The following is a 16,150-nucleotide window of genomic DNA, read 5'->3' as shown; positions in this document are numbered from 1 at the left end:
TGTTGTATTGGTGACTCAAATACCATAAATGGTAATGCTATCAATGATGTGATTTTTCCAAAATAGTGAACAACATAAAAAAAATCAGAGCTTCCCTACTTGAGATATTGGAGGGAGCTGAATTTCTATAAAATTCAGTGTGTATGAAAAAGTACTTTGGGCTGGGCATGGTGGCTCATGCCTATAATCCTTGCACTTTGGGAGGCCAAGGTGGGAGAATTACTTGAGGCCAAGACTTTGAGACCAGCATGGGCTACACCCCATCTCAATAAAAAAAAAAAAGGTGTCATTTTGTAAAATATACTTTGGTTTTAGACTCCAATTTTCCCCAACATGAATGCTTAGAGGGAAATTTGAAAGTCTGTGAGATGCAGGACAAACTTTCCCATATTTTGAAGGATATTTGGTATTCTTGGTCTCCTGCCAGTTAGATGACAGTAGTGTCATCTAATCATTGTGACAACCAAAAAAGTCCTCAAATTCTTAAACACTCCCTAGTATATCCGTACTGCTCCCCAAACCACATTGTGATCTGATCATTTGTAGCAATTTCATTCATGGTTGTTTGTGTTTTTCTCCAACCACTGATCTCTTCAAGTATAGGCTTTGAGTTGGACTTAACCAGAGTTGGTTTATTTATTTATTTTTTAAGTTAATACAGAGAAGGAGAAGGGGCAATGGGTTGAGGGCAAGCACAAGACAGTGGCTATGACGCTGGACCATGAATCTTAACTGAGTACAAAGGGAAGAGCCTACCTGGCAGGGAGGTTATGGAGTATAAATAGGTGATCAATGCAGTGGCTTGGATAATCTGGAAGAGTTGAGGAATTATTGGAATACGGATACTTAAATACATGAACTAGAGAAAAAGGAGGTGGTGGTGAAAGGGTGATGGTGTTGAAAATAGGATTTTGAAAGTGGTGTAGTTATTTGTATTGACCAGTTTGAGGCTGTGTTCATGGGAAGGGTAGGCTGATATTTGAAAAGGGGTTAAAGTCTTGGGAGGCCCTGAGAGGCCAGGGTGGATTTTCTACTCAGATAATGAAAAGATGTTGGATAATTACAGGAGCAGAGAGGTAGAGAGAACAAAAGTAAGCCAGGATAGTAAACTCTTCAATAAATGAGAAGAGAGGATATAGGAGAACTGATATAAATGCGACTAGGAAGTGAAGTAGGTGTTATGGTCTATTGATATGTGCTTCAAAGCGACTGGGGATCTTTGGAAGTGGATGGAGTAACAATAAACTGGATATGGCTATGAGAAACAACAAAGCAAGCTTTTATATCTTCAGGCCCAGAAGATATTGACGTGTGAATGAGAAAACTACAAGAAAGGTTTTCAAAAGAAGCGGGTTCTTGGAGGTAGACCACGTATTCCAAAAAATAAAATAAAATTGGTATGATTTAAATATATGTGTTCCTGTTACTTTCACCTGCAGTTGTAGGAGCTTACCGCCTTCTGAAGTTGTTCGCTAATATTCCAATAACTCAAATATGTTGTCTGAATTAATGAACTTTCCATTTCTCTTTAGACTTCAATTTGGGTTGCTGGGTATTTGTTGTCTTGTATGTAGCCAACACTCCACGAAACAAGACATATAAAAAGCATTGCTCAGATAATGAATTTGTGATTTCACAGAGCAAAGAAGAGAAATACAAGGCCAAGTACTATGGATGGATCTGATGGGGCTAAGGGATCTCAGAAAATTTGCAGGCTCAGATGACCATCATGTGCACTGGAAAATTATGAGTGATGCACTGCTCCTGCACTCTCATTCATTAATCAGTGATGTATTGCATTAGTAAATGTCCATCGTTTCATTTCTAGGACCAGTATTTCTTAGCTATTATAATTATGCTCTTGCCACAATGTTACATTTTATTGGCTAATACTGATTTAGGAATTTTACATCTTTAATTATAAATACAATTGCTGTATCACTTGTTAAATTACCACTGACTTTATTATGAAGCTTATCTCCCCTTCATGGGATGAATTAACTAGTTTTCTGTATCTTTATGGTTTAAAGTATTTTATATCACATGAAAAGATCTGTCCCATGTTCTGCAAAGATATATGATCAGGAGCTCGTTTTTAGTGTTTTCTATTTCAAATCTGTGAGGTTTTTTCCAGAAATTAATTTATTCATTAGAATTGTTGTATTTAGGCTGGGCGCGGTGGCTCACACCTGTAATCCCAGCACTTTGGGAGGCCGAGGCGGGCAGATCACGAGGTCAGGAGATCGAGACCATCCTGGATAACACGGTGAAACCCCGTCTCTACTAAAAATACAAAAAAATAGCTGGGCGTGGTGGCAGGCGCCTGTAGTCACAGCTACTCGGGAGGCTGAGGCAGGAGAATGGCGTGAACCCGGGAGGCGGAGTTTGCAGTGAGCCGAGATCGATTGAGCCACTGCATTCCAGCCTGGGCGACAGAGCGAGACTCTGTCTCAAAAAAAAAAAAAAAAGAATTGTTGTATTTATTAATATATACATGCATAATATACTCTTACTTTTCATTTTGTTAATGTTAAATATTTAGCTCAATTTTTCTGTTTGGTTTGTCTTACATTCTTATTCATCTAGATTTATTTGCAAGAGATTTGCTATATTTTTTATTTCAAAGACATATTTTGGGGGTTGTTTCTACTTTTTGCCTACTATTAATAGTGCTGCTGTGAACTTTCATGCACAAGTATTGTTTGAATACGTACTTTCAAATCTTTTGAGTTTATAAACCTAAGTATGGGATTGCTGGGTCACGTGGCATTCTAATATTTGACTTTCTGAAGAACTGCCAAACTGAAAAACACTTCTTTGGACCATTCTGCTGAGGGTCTACTTTCCAAGTTATTGATTTCTATTTGAACCTTTATTATAATTCCCCTTCACATATTTTTCCTTACGACAATTTTATATTTAAAAAATAATAATTTGAGTTGAATGCTTTATTAATTTCCCTTCTCTACTTAGCTTTTAATAAATTAGCACTTAATATTATAAATTTATCTTTGGATATAATTCTACATGTATCCTGTAAGGTTTCAAGTACGTTATTTCATTGCTTACTAAATAACTACTGATCACATTTTTCCCCCCCATCTGGTATGATAGAGTTTTAGGGAAGAAATGTGTGTTTACTTATAATTAATATAATGCTTATGATAATAAATATTATAATACTTATTAATGTAATTAATATAATTACTACATAATATAATATGTGGTCGAAATTTTAAAATTGCATTTATATCTGATTTTATTTTCTCATTTGTCACAATATATGACTTATTCCATTTTTATTTCAAAACTATATTAAAGTTTACTTTGTGTATATGTGGCAAATATTACAAATATTCCATGAATTGTTGAGAAAGATATATTCTCCATTAGCATGTTACAGTGTATATAAATACTTGCATTTATTACTTATAGCATTCAGATATTTTGTTTCTATTACTTTAAAAAATTTATCTGGTACTTTGCAATCTGTTGGTCTTTTAATAATGTATCCCACAATAATTGTATGTCAGCTAACTTCTCTTTTACTGTCTAAAGTTTTGCTTAATTTTTATGTTAATATTGTTATTTATGTCATTGTTATTATAAAAGGACTGTTATTCTACTTTACCTTTTGCCTCAAATATAGTTGTCTAGCAATAACATTGCCAATTTTGCCTTAATGCTTTCCTGATTTTAAAATTTATTATTTTTTAGTAAGTTACTCTCATTTGTGTCTCTTTACACAGCAAATTTTCAGATTTGGGTTTTTAATTCAAACTGAGTTTTTGCCTAGTGTATAGTAAGTACTCAATGAATAAAATGAATATTTTAAAGTGATATTTAACCTTGCTAAATTTCTTTTTGTTTTTTATCTTTTGTTTTAGGTGGGCCATAAAACATGAAGGAACCAGTAAGCCAGGCCAGTGGAAACATTCTAGAGTTGAAAATCCTCTATGGAACAAGCTTACCTACATGTGGCCTGTCCTTCCCAGCGGCCAACTTAATGAGGTTGTGTTGCTTAGCTTAAGAGATGGTCATTGAGACTTACTTTAAGGCCCAGTTGTGTGGTCAAATTCCTGACAACTTCCATATAGCTTTTGAATTGCAGCTGTTAGGTGCAAGATATCAAACTTGCTAATTCTGTTGTTCTATCAATTAATTAGAAAGATGTGTTTAAGTCTCCCATTATGGAGATGAACTTATCTGTTTTTTCTTGTAACCTGTCAAATATTGCTTCATATATTTTGAGATTTAATTCTTAGGCACACACGTGTTCAAAATATTATATCTCCCTGGTGGATTAAAACTTCTATTATTATGTAGAAACTGTCACTAGCTCTAGTCACTAGTCTCATTTATCCAATACTAATAGAAACATTCCAACTTTCTTTTGGTTATTATTTTCCTAGTATATCTTCTTTCCACCCTTTCCTTTCTGTGTTTATATATTCTTCTGTTTTAGAGGGGCTCCCAGTAATCAGCATATGGTTCATTTAAAAGTTTTATCTGGCAATTTTTGTCTGTAGTCTAAAGTATTGGGTCTTTTCTATGTGTTGCAATTACAGGTGTGAATTGTATTTGGATTATTATGTGCTTTCTATTTGTCCTGGCTTTTCTGTTTTCTCCCCTCACCCCTTTCTTGTGTTCTTTCAGACCAAATGTTTTTTTTCTCATTACATTTTCCCCATCAACTAGTTTGGAAATTATAACATTTTTATTCTGTTTGTTTCTGAACATTTTAGCTTGCATACCTAAGTGATCAAAGTTTAAAGTTAACAAGCATATTAATTTGTTACTTTCTTCTCTCAAATAATCTAATCATATGATTTGTGACTTATATGCTATTATAGTAATATAGTGTAATTTTATCTTTTAATAATTTTCCATTAGATCACATTGTGTGTAGTCAATATATATTTAGAGTTATCCCCAATTTTTCATCTTTCTGGTTATAATTTCTTCTTATGTTCCAGTCCTTCCACCTGGGCTACTTTCTTTTAGCTGAATACAACCTTCTTTTAGTTATTGGTAGCAAGCTCTTCTCATTTTTACTTATCTGAAAATGTCTTTATTTTGCCCTTATTCATGTAAGGTATTTTCACATAGCAAAGCAAATAGATCATCACTGACTTCTACTTTCCATTGTTGTTATGGAGAGGTCAGCTGTCATTCTAAATGTATTCCCATGTAGGTATCTCTCTTTTTTCTCTGGTTGGTTTTAATATCTTCTCTCTGGTATTCTACAGTTTCAGCACAATATATCTGGGAGAAGATTTCTTTTTATTTATCATCCTTCAGATTCTAAGATTGTTTGGGGTTCTTGAATCTGTGGATTGGCATCTTGCAGAATTTCTGGAAAATTATCACCTATCAACTCTTCAAATATTTTCTCTCTTATATTCTCCCACTCCCTTATTTTTTCTTTAAAAATTTATTTATAATTATTATGGACACATTGTATTTATAAATAATTTATGAGATACATGTGATGTTTTGATACAGGCAAATCATGTAGTGTGTAATGATAAAATCAGAGTAATTAGAGTATCCATCACCTCAAGCATTTATCATTTCTTTGTTTTAGGAACATTCCATTTCTACTATTTTGGTTATTTAAAAATATACAGTAAATTGCTGTTTAGTCATTCTATCGTGCTACTGACTACTAGATCTTATTCATTCTATCTAAACTGTAGTTTTGTACCTATTAAACAACCTCTCTTTATTCCCTCCTCCCCGCTACCTTTCCCAGCCTCTGGCAACCATCATTCTAGTCTCTATCTCCATGAGTTAAATTTTATTTATTTTTTTGCTCCTATGTATGAGTGAAAACATGCAATATTTGTCTTTTTGTGCTTGGCTTATTTTACTTAACAAAATGTCCTCCAGTTCCATCTGTGTTGTTGCAAATGACAGGATTGCATTCTTTTTTATGGCTGAAATACTTCACTGTGTATACATACATTTTCTTTATCCATTCATCTGTTGATGAATACTTAGGTTGATTCCATATTTTGCCATTATGAATAGTGCTGAATAGTGCTGCAATAAACAAGGGAATGCAGACATTTCTTTGATGTATTGATTTCCTTTCTTTTGGATGTATATCCAGTAGTGGGATTACTGGAACATATGGTAGTTCTATTTTTAGTTTTTGGAGGAACCTCCACACTGTTCTCCATAATGGCTGCACTAATTTACATTCCCACCAACAGTGTAGGGTTGGTGGGAGAAAAGGTTTCTCTTTCTTCTTCTTCTCACCAGCATTCATTGTTGTCTTTCTTTTGGATAAAAGTCATTTTAACTGGGGTGAGATGATATCTCATTGCAGTTTTGATTTTCATTTATCTGATGATTAGTGATATTGAGCATTTTTGCATATACCTGTTTGCCATTTGTATGACTTCTTTTAAGAAATGTCTATTCAGCTCTTTTGCCCATTTTTTATTATTATACTTTAAGTTCTGGGGTACAGGTACACAACGTGCAGGGTTGTTAAATGGGTATACACTTGCCGTGGTGGTTTGCTGCACCCATCAACCCATCATCTATATTAGGTATTTCTCCTAATGCTATTCCTCCCCTAGCCCCCCACCCCCTGACAGGCCCCATTGTGTGATGTTCCCCTCCCTGTGTCCATCTGTTCTCATTGTTCAACTCCCACTTATGAGTGAGAACATAACGGTGTTTGGTTTTCTGTTCTTCTGTTAGTATGCTGAGAATGATGGTTTCCAGCTTCATCCATGTCCCTGCAAAGGACACGAACTCATCCCTTTTTATGGCTGCATGGTATTCCATGGTGTATATGTGCCACATTTTCTTTATCCAGTCTATCATTGATGGGCATTTGGGTTGGTTTCAAGTCTTTGCTATTGTGAATAGTGCCACAATAAGCATACATGTGCATGTATCTTTATAGTAGAATCATTTATAATTCTTTAGGTATATACTGAGTAATGGGATTGCTGGGTCAAATGGCATTTCTGGTTCTAGATCCTTGAGGAATCACCACACTGTCTTCCACAATGGTTGAAATAATTTACACTCCCACCAACAGTGTAAAAGCATTCCTATTTCTCCACATCCTCTCCAGCATCTGTTGTTTCCTGACTTTTTAATGATCGCTATTCTAACTGGCATGAGATGGTATCTCATTGTGATTTTGATTTGCATTTCTCTAATGACCAGTGATGATGAGCTTTATTTAATATGTTTGTTGGCTGCACAAGTGTCTTCTTTTGAGAAGTATCTATTTATATCCTTTGCTCACTTTTTGATGGGGTTGTTTGCTTTTTTCTTGTAAATTTGTTTAAGTTCTTTGTAGATTCTGGATATTAGACATTTGTCAGATGGATAGATTGCAAAAATGTTCTCCCATTCTGTAGGTTGCCTTTTCACTCTGATGATAGTTTCCTTTGCTTTGCAGAAGCTCTTTAGCTTAATTAGATCCCATTTGTCTATTTTGGCTTTGTTGCCATTGCTTTTGGTGTTTTAGTCATGAAGTCTTTTCCCATGCCTATGTCCTGAATGGTATTGCCTAGGTTTTCTTCTAGGGTTTTTATGGTGTTAGGTCTTATGTTTAAGTCTTTAATCCATCTTGAGTTAATTTTTGTATATGGTGTAAGGAAGGGGTCCAGTTTCAATTTTCTGCCAGTTTTCCCAACACCATTTATTAAATAGGGAATCCTTTCCCTGTTGCTTACTTTTGTCAGGTTTGTCAAAGATCAGATGGTTTTAGATGTGTGGTGTTATTTCTGAGGCCTCCGTTCTGTTCCATTGGTCTATATATCTGTTGTTGTAGCAGTACCATGCTGTTTTGGTTACTGTAACCTTGTAGTATAGTTTGAAGTCAGGTAGCATGATGCCTCCAGCTTTGTTCTTTTGGCTTAGGATTGTCTTGACTATGAGGGCTCTTTTTTGGTTCCATATGAGATTTAAAGTAGTTTTTTCTACTTCTGTGAAGAAAGTCAATGGTAGCTTGTTGGGGAGAGCATTGAATCTATAAATTACTTTGGGCAGTATGGCCATTTTCACGATTTTGATTCTTTCTATCTATGAGCATGGAATGTTTTTCCATTTGTTTGTGTCCTCTCTTATTTCCTTGAGCAGTGGTTTGTAGTTCTCCTTGAAGAGGTCATTCACATCCCTTGTAAGTTGTATTCCTAGGTATTTTATTCTCTTAGTAGCAATTATGAATGGGAGTTCACGCATTATTTGGCTCTCTGCTTGTCTATTATTGGTGTATAAGAATGCTTGTGATTTTTGCACATTGATTTTGTATCCTGAGACTTTGCAGAAGTTGCTTATCAGCTTAAGAAGATTTTGGGCTGAGATGATGAGGTTTTCTAAATATACAATCATGTTATCTGCAAACAGAGACAATTTGACTTCCTCTCTTCCTATTCAAATACCCTTTATTTCTTTCTCTTGCCTGATTGCCCTGGGCCAGCCACTTTCAATACTATGTTGAATAGGAGTGGTGAGAGAGGGCATACTTGCCTCGTGCCAGTTTTCTAAGGAAATGTCTATTCAGCTCTTTTGCCCACTTTTTTTGTTAGGTTATTTGATTTTTTTTCCTATTGAGTTGTTTGAGCTTCTTATGCATTCTAGTTATTAGTCCCTTCTCAGATGTGTAGTTTGCAAATATTTTCTTCCATTCTGTGGGTTGTCTCTTTACTTTGTTGCTTGTTTCGTTTGCTGTTGCAGAAACTTTTTAGCTTGATGTGATCCCATGTTTTCATTTTTGCTTTGGTTTCTTGTGCTTTTGTGCTATTACTCAAGAAATTCTTCCCAGACTATTCTTGTGCTGAAGTTACTTCCTAATGTTTTCTTCTAATAGTTTCATAAGTTTAGGTCTTAGATTTGAGAATTTAATTCATTTTGATTTTATTTTTGCATATGTTGAGAAATAGGGGTCTAGTTTCATTCTTCTATATACGGATATCCATTTTTCCCCAGCACCATTTATTGAAGAAGTTGTCCTTTTCCCATGGTATGTTCTTAGCATATTTGACAAAAATAAGTTCACTGTAAATGCGTGAATTTATTTATAGGCCGTCTATTCTATTCATTTAGTCTATATGTTTTTATGCCAGTACCATGCTATTTTGGTTACTATAGCTTTGTAGTACAATTTCAAGTCAGGTAATGCTTCACTCTGTTCCTTAGAGAAATCTGATTAGGTGCACACAAGACCTTCTTATTTTGACTTCCATGTCTCTTAACTCTTCTTTAATATTTTTCATCTCTTTGTATCTTTATGATGCATTTTTGCATCATATTTTCAGACATTTTTCTTCCAGATTATTAATTTTCTCTTCATCTTTGTCTAATATTATTTAAACTCCAAGGATCAACCTGTGATATGAATCCTCAATGATTATTTTTCTTCACACAGTGAAAATGTTTGAGATAGTCTGTTTTACTTGTAACATCCTGGAAAAGTATTATTTATGGTTTACCTTTTCAGTGAGATTTAGCCTATTGTGATTCTTGTTTTATGAAGGGATATGGTCTCCTGTTAGATTTCCTTTCTTGGCTGACCTTTGGAATTTGTGTCCTGAGCCCTTCCTCTGCAAGACCAAATTCCATCCAGATAAAAGCTAGGTTGAGCATTCTGCTTATCTCTCTGGATCTCTAGTATGTAATATTTTATTTCTAGGTCAATGGCACAGTCTAAAAGATTTTTTAGAAATAATTTATCCTGACTTTTTAGTTGTTTGCAGCAGAGAGTCAATCAACTTGTCTAATTTGTCATATTTTCTGGTCTCAACCAGTTTTTATTCTTTCCTCTTAAAAATCATGATCCCCTGTGCTTTCTCACTGATTGAATCAATGAGTCGCAGCACTTTTGATCATGAACAGATGGAGTCTGAAGCCAAGAAGTCATTGTTTTGGCCCCTAAAGATGTTCTTAAACTTAGACTCTAGTGAAGCAACAGTCTGGAAAACTGAGTTTTGTTAAAAGAAAAAAAGAGTTATTCAAAATAGCAAAAGCATTGTGGTGGGCAGTCTAAGTCAGTGGCTTGATGAATTAATATGTTTGAAACTCAGGGTTTGAGGGCCCACATGGAGCCAAGCATGAAGGGGTGGCATGGAGAGACAAGGAGGCCAAGCATGAGCCAAGAAAAGACTGAATTGCACCGATTTTTCTACAGAGGTTTAAGGAGGATGAGGCTAAAACCAGAGATCAGGCAGGATAACGTACACCACTGCTGGTGGTAAGCAGGTGCCAGCAGGTTGCCTAGTAGCCAAATAGGGCAAGAGGAATGTCCTTAGAGGCCTCTGAGAATCCAGGACATCACAAGTACCTCCATATGGACACCGTGGACCTCTTTCCCAATGGTATATGATTTATTGAGCTTTCATATGAACTCAGAAACCATCTTCAGGGGGAAAAGTGTATCTCTGAAAGGAAACAACAGTCCTGTTAAGAAGTTTGAACCTTCAATTTGATTGAATAGGTAGTCAAAAGGACAGAGCTAAAAAACGAACAAAAAAAGAGGCTGTTTTAAATAGGCAGAAACTGGGACACTTCTAGTTGGAATATCAAGCTTCCCACCCACCTAATGGATGGGTGGTGAACAGAGCTGCCTCACAAGAAGATACTTTTTTTATGTAGGGAAAGAGAAACAATTATAATTATTACAAATTTCGTAGATTGTGCATATCTATAGATAGATAGATAGATAGATAGATAGATAGATAGATTTTTGAGATGGAGTTTTGCCCTTGTTACCCCTGCTAAAGTGCAATGGCACCTTCTTGACTCGTTGCAACCTCTGCCTCCTGGGTTCAAGCGATTCTCCTGCCTCTGCCTCCTAAGTAGCTGGGATTACAGGCATGTGCCACCATGCCTGGCTAATTTTGTATTTTTAGTAGAGATAGGGTTTCACCATGTTGGTCAGATTGGTCTTGAACTCCTGACCTCAAGTGATCCACCCACCTCAGCTTCCCAAAGTGCTAGGATTGCAGGCATGAGCCACTGCACCTGGCCAATATTGTGCATATATATATATACACACACACACACATATATATATATTTAACTTGGCATAAAAGTACAAGTAATTCAGTTAATTAATTGATTTAAGTGATTAATGGTAATTATATTAGAAAACCTAAGTGAACAAAGTTCCTTTTAGTATTTACTTTAAAAATGACATTTTTGGCCGGGCGCAATGGCTCACACCTATAATCCCAGCACTTTGGGAGGCTGAGGCGGGCAGATCATGAGGTCAGGAGTTGGAGACCAGCCTGACCAACATAGTGAAACCCCGTCTCTACTAAAAAACAAAAATTTGCTGGGCATGGTGGCAGATGCCTGTAGTCCCAGCTACTCAGGAGGCTCAGGCAGGAGAATTGCTTGAACCCAGGAGGCAAAGGTTGCAGTGAGCTGAGATTGTGCCACTGCACTCCAACCTGGGAGACAGAATGAGACTCCGTCTCAAAAAACAAAAAAAAAAAAAACAAAAAAAAAAGACATTTTTGTTGACGGTCTGTGATTTGACAATTACATGATCTTAGGCATGAATACAAACTACTTCAAAGTTCTCTAGGGTATTCAAACAGAACAGTAGCTTTTGTGTGGAGTAGATAAGTTACTGCACCCCAACAAAAATCTGTCCCTTACTTGTAAACCAAAAGGAAAGAACTAAGGCACTACAGTAGCTAAAAATAGACAAGTTGACTATGTATTTCAAAATGACTCAGTCTAAGGGTCCTCCTACTTATTGAAATGTCTGAGGAAGAGAAGAGAATACTTACCAAGCAGGGAAACTCAAATTTAAAATTAAGTACAGTGTATTTCACTTAAAGTCTGAATCCACCTTATTTGAAGGAACCGTATTTTCTTCCAGTCCTATTTTCAAGCAATTGATTTTTTTTTAGCAGAACAAACTCTATTTCAGTGAACAGTTAAATGCAATTCATATTTTGGTTGGAAAGCTTTCCATATAAATAAACTGTGATTAGGAAATGTGACAGTCATATTGTGGCATTCAGAATACTTTGGGTACTATAAGCATAAATAATAATTTTATACCAGATTTAAGTTTCTAACTTTCCTATTTATCTAACCATTATGTATTACATATTTAGGCAATGCAGAAAGAGCAAGGAAGGAGATAGACATGGTTCCTAAGTTCATGAAGCTTACAGATTAAGAAGTATAAGCTATGAGTCAACAAGGAAGAAACCAGAAAAGGAAGGAGACAGAGTTGATGAATAAAGGAGAAGGAAGGGAGAGAGAAGAAACTCACAGAAAAAGTTTGGTGTTCCAGAAATCAAGGCTATGCATTGAGCCAGTTTATTTAGTCATATAGTCACTATGAAGAAAGATCAGCTGGGCTGATTGTCCAAATGGGCCTGAAAATTAAGTAAAAATACTAAATCTAGGAAAACCATCTAACAAACACCACCCTGAGTGAGACTCCAATTCTCCTGTTAGTTCCTTTACAAGAAACTTTCAAAACAGAATGATGACTAAGGAAGTATGAACAATATAGAAATATGGAATTATCTTGGTAATGTCTCAGACTGCATTAATACTAAAAACTATGTACCTCTCAGTGGTGACAGCTGCTTTGAGAACTGATTTCATGCTGTCCTCACTTTTAAATATTATTCATACTAAAAGGCAATTGATAATATTTTTATGAACAAATAGCATTTAATATATCTAGGGATATCAGTATTTTTTAAATATGGTAAAGCCTTATTGAAAACCAACATTAATAAATTATTTTGGTTTCTTTTGTGACTAAGTTCACTGGAAAAAAATTAGAGGAACTCAAGTTATTTTCTCACTGTATGGGGGAAAAGTTGTGAATTGAAAAATTGTGCTTCTAAACACTTAAAGGTAAGGAGCAATGGATTTTCATATTCAAGGAAGGAATTGTAGTAAAAAGTAAGATTAAAAAGATGTACGATTTTGGAATGAGCTGTTGGATAGTTATTTTAAAATACCTAAATTAAAATATATCCATTTGGACGGGCCATGCCAGACAGAACAAAGCTAAAAGTTTATTACTCTATTGAGAGATGATAATAAGTAGCTACCAGAATAAAGAGGGGGGGAAAGGAGACGTGGGAAGGCTCAGGAGAGAACATTGAAGAATATATTATATTGTTAATAGCAAATAGATAAAAGAGGACTAATATAGCTATGAAATTTAGATTGCTGGTTAAGAGCTGGACTCCCAAAACGAACACATGCTCTCTCTGTTATGAGAGAGAGATGAAAAAAAAAAGAAGAATGATCAATTTAAGGGAGCACCACAGCTCATCTAGGGTCTCCCAACTGTGGAGCTGTGACATAGAGCAGTGTGAACACAGAGAAAACCAATAAAGACATGAATGGGAACATAAGAATTCCAACTGAGAAAATGGAGGGAGAAGAACCAGCACTCCAGTCAGTTTAATTACATATCTGTACTTTTTGTTGTCCTTCATTATCCCAACGCCGTATTTCTCTGTGTCTATGAAGGACAGAATGAAAGTGCCTGAAACACCAGAACGAGAATTAAAGCAGCTTAAAGGAAGAAGCGACAGTAGTAGTTAACATTTGTAAAGTTTTGAAACCCAAGTTAACGTTTTAATCTCATTTAATTGGGTTTCTGTGATGTCTCACATTAAAAAGAGAAGACTCTTGGGCTTCCTTCATCTAACTGGAAAGTAAAAGAAGCCATCCAAAGACAGCAGTGCTTCAGTAGTGCCAAAGCCAATGTCTGCAGATGCTACCATTTGCCATGGGACAAGTTGGAAGTGAGAAAATGTAGAAATAGCTAGGAGCTAAGACAGCACACTTCAGATATGTTCATCAGAAATATAGCATACTTGGGATATTGAAAAGAACAGTTACACACCCTGAATCTATGAATCGACATGTATCACAGACAAAGCATGAAGGAGAATCTTATTTCTTTTGCCTTTCCCTGCCATGGTTCAGAAAGAAAGAGATATATTAGCTATTTTACACCAAGACTTCAATGCAACAGTAATTTTCTAATGAGATTCCCTCACCATCTCTCTCACCTACCCAACCCTTGCTTCATGATCTTTTATGACTGAAACTAGTATAAAAGTTGATTTTCTCCATCAACTAAATTGTTCAATATCTCTGCTATAGAGTAGTCACAGACAAATCCCAAACATACTTATTGAAGTTATGTGACTCCATCCCACTACTTCCCTTTATACAACAGGCCAATTTCAAATAAAAATATACAATGAAGTTGTCATAACCTTTGATAATTTATTCTCAGTAACCATAATAAGAAAAAACAGCCCCATGTTGCTCCATTCATAGATGGCAGACACTTATCTAAATAAACACTTGATCATCTACCCTCTGCAATATTATTTCTGTACTGGTGAAAGGTTCTCAGTGAGGTTTAGGAATAAAATGAAGCTTCTTTAGTTCAAATTTTTCTTATTTAGAATTGTGTTAAGTCACCCTTATTGTTTGTCACTGTTGTTAACATGTTTACCAAGCAAAATATTCTAGTAAAAATATAAAGGAAAAAACATTTAAACTGAAATCATTCTGCTCATCTGATTTTTAAACACTTATTTATACTGCTTTTCTCCTAATTAAATGCAATTAATTGTATTTATGCACTCATCTCACAAATTTGTGCATCACGATTAGATGCTTTTTCAGTAATCTTCACAGTTTTCAGATTTTGTTTATAATTTATTTAAAACACTTTCTACAACATAATTGCAAGATTCAAAAACTTTTCAGGGAATGTAAGTTAATATAATAATGTATGTTGTCCTAGCTTTTAAAAATTTTGGAATATTACTAGTAAATTTCAAAAATTTTTAAAATTTAAAAAATTACTAGCTTTGGAAATTTTAGATTGACTAGGGAAGACTTCATTAAGGTGATATTTGAGTAAAGACCTGAAGAACAAGCAGATCTCTAGGAAAATAGCATGCCAGGAAATGTAAACAACTGAGATGATGTGTTTAAGGGACATTGAGGTAAAATATGACAGAAGCAGTGTGAGTGAGGGAGAGGGCAGCAGGGGAGAAGGTCAGAGAGAAAATAGGAGGTACTGGTCATGCAGGGCCTTCCATGTCATTATAAGGCCTTTGGCTCTTAGTCTGAGATAGAAAGCCATGGGAGGGTCTGGAGCAAAGGAGTGATATGCTCTGACTTAAGGATAAATAGGATCATTATGACAATAGAGTAAAATGGGCTGAGGTAGAAACAGGAATAAGCAGTTGGAAGGCTTTTGCAGTCTCTAACTGAGAAGAAATAATTTCTTGGACCAGGATGGTAGGAATGGAGGTGATGAAAAGTAGTTGCGTCCTTGATATAGGGTCCTTGATATAGTCTAATAATGCAAGCACATTTAACTGATGGATTAAGTTAAAAATAAATAGCTAAAATAATTTTATAAGACCATATATTAGAAATTTACAAGGATGTTTTAACTTGTGAGACGAAGAAGAAAGCATAATGAAAATTTTAAAAAGGAAACATTTAGAATCAAAGCAAAAGGTGTTAGAATCAGCTAAAGCATACTTGAAGGAAATTTATAGCCTTAAATGCTTATATTAAAATGGAAAAGAGGCTAAAAATTAATGAGATAAGCATCTATTCTGCCAATGGTGACAGAATGAAGTCAAAGAATTAGAAGGAAAGAAACAGTAAATTGTAAGAGCAGAAACTGATGCTCTTACATCAGAAATAGATGATTCATATAAACCAGAGTCTTACATCAGCTCTTACATCAGAAATAGATGATTCATATAAACCAGAGTCATCAAAGTCAAATTTAGGTTCTTTGAAAATATTAATAAAATCGATATAATTGGCAAAACTGATTAAGATAAAAAATAATAATATTAAAAATGTTACCAAAACTCCAGGGGTTCAGTCTAGGTCCTGCTGCTTGTCGCACAGCCAATCACTGAGACAACCAATATTGCCAGGCAAGAAGGCTTTAATCTCATTTAATTGGGCTGCAGCCAAGGAGATAGGAGATCAGTTTCAGATCTATTTCCCTGGCCCATTAAAATTAGGGGTTTATATAGCAGGAAAGAAACACAACCGTGTATGGAAAAACAGGAACTTGGGAGAGGTAAAGAAGAGGGGTTGGTCAACAGGAAGCAGGTGGTTAGTTAGGCAATCATAA

The 16,150-nt window shown here is 35.3% G+C and overlaps 1 protein-coding gene across 12 annotated transcripts in view; it reads left to right on the top strand.

Moving 5' to 3' along the window:
• The window catches only part of DCDC1 (doublecortin domain containing 1), a 490,806-nt gene that overhangs the window by 396,324 nt on the left and 78,332 nt on the right, over nt 1-16,150 (top strand). For 10 of the 12 annotated variants that reach the window (XM_009460183.4, XM_016920610.3, XM_016920609.3 and 7 more), the window contains one exon: nt 3,888-4,011. In XM_009460183.4, the coding sequence (XP_009458458.2) occupies nt 3,888-4,011 (124 nt within the window). Of the gene's footprint in view, nt 1-3,887; nt 4,012-12,101; nt 14,540-16,150 lie in introns of those variants that run through there. The other 2 variants (XM_063783964.1, XM_054662185.2) reach the window with 1 other exon arrangement.

The sequence above is a fragment of the Pan troglodytes genome, chromosome 9 (genome assembly GCF_028858775.2).
Source record: "Pan troglodytes isolate AG18354 chromosome 9, NHGRI_mPanTro3-v2.0_pri, whole genome shotgun sequence".
In the NCBI taxonomy this organism is placed as follows: Eukaryota; Metazoa; Chordata; class Mammalia; order Primates; family Hominidae; genus Pan; species Pan troglodytes.
This window is presented reverse-complemented; position numbering and strand designations above follow the sequence as displayed.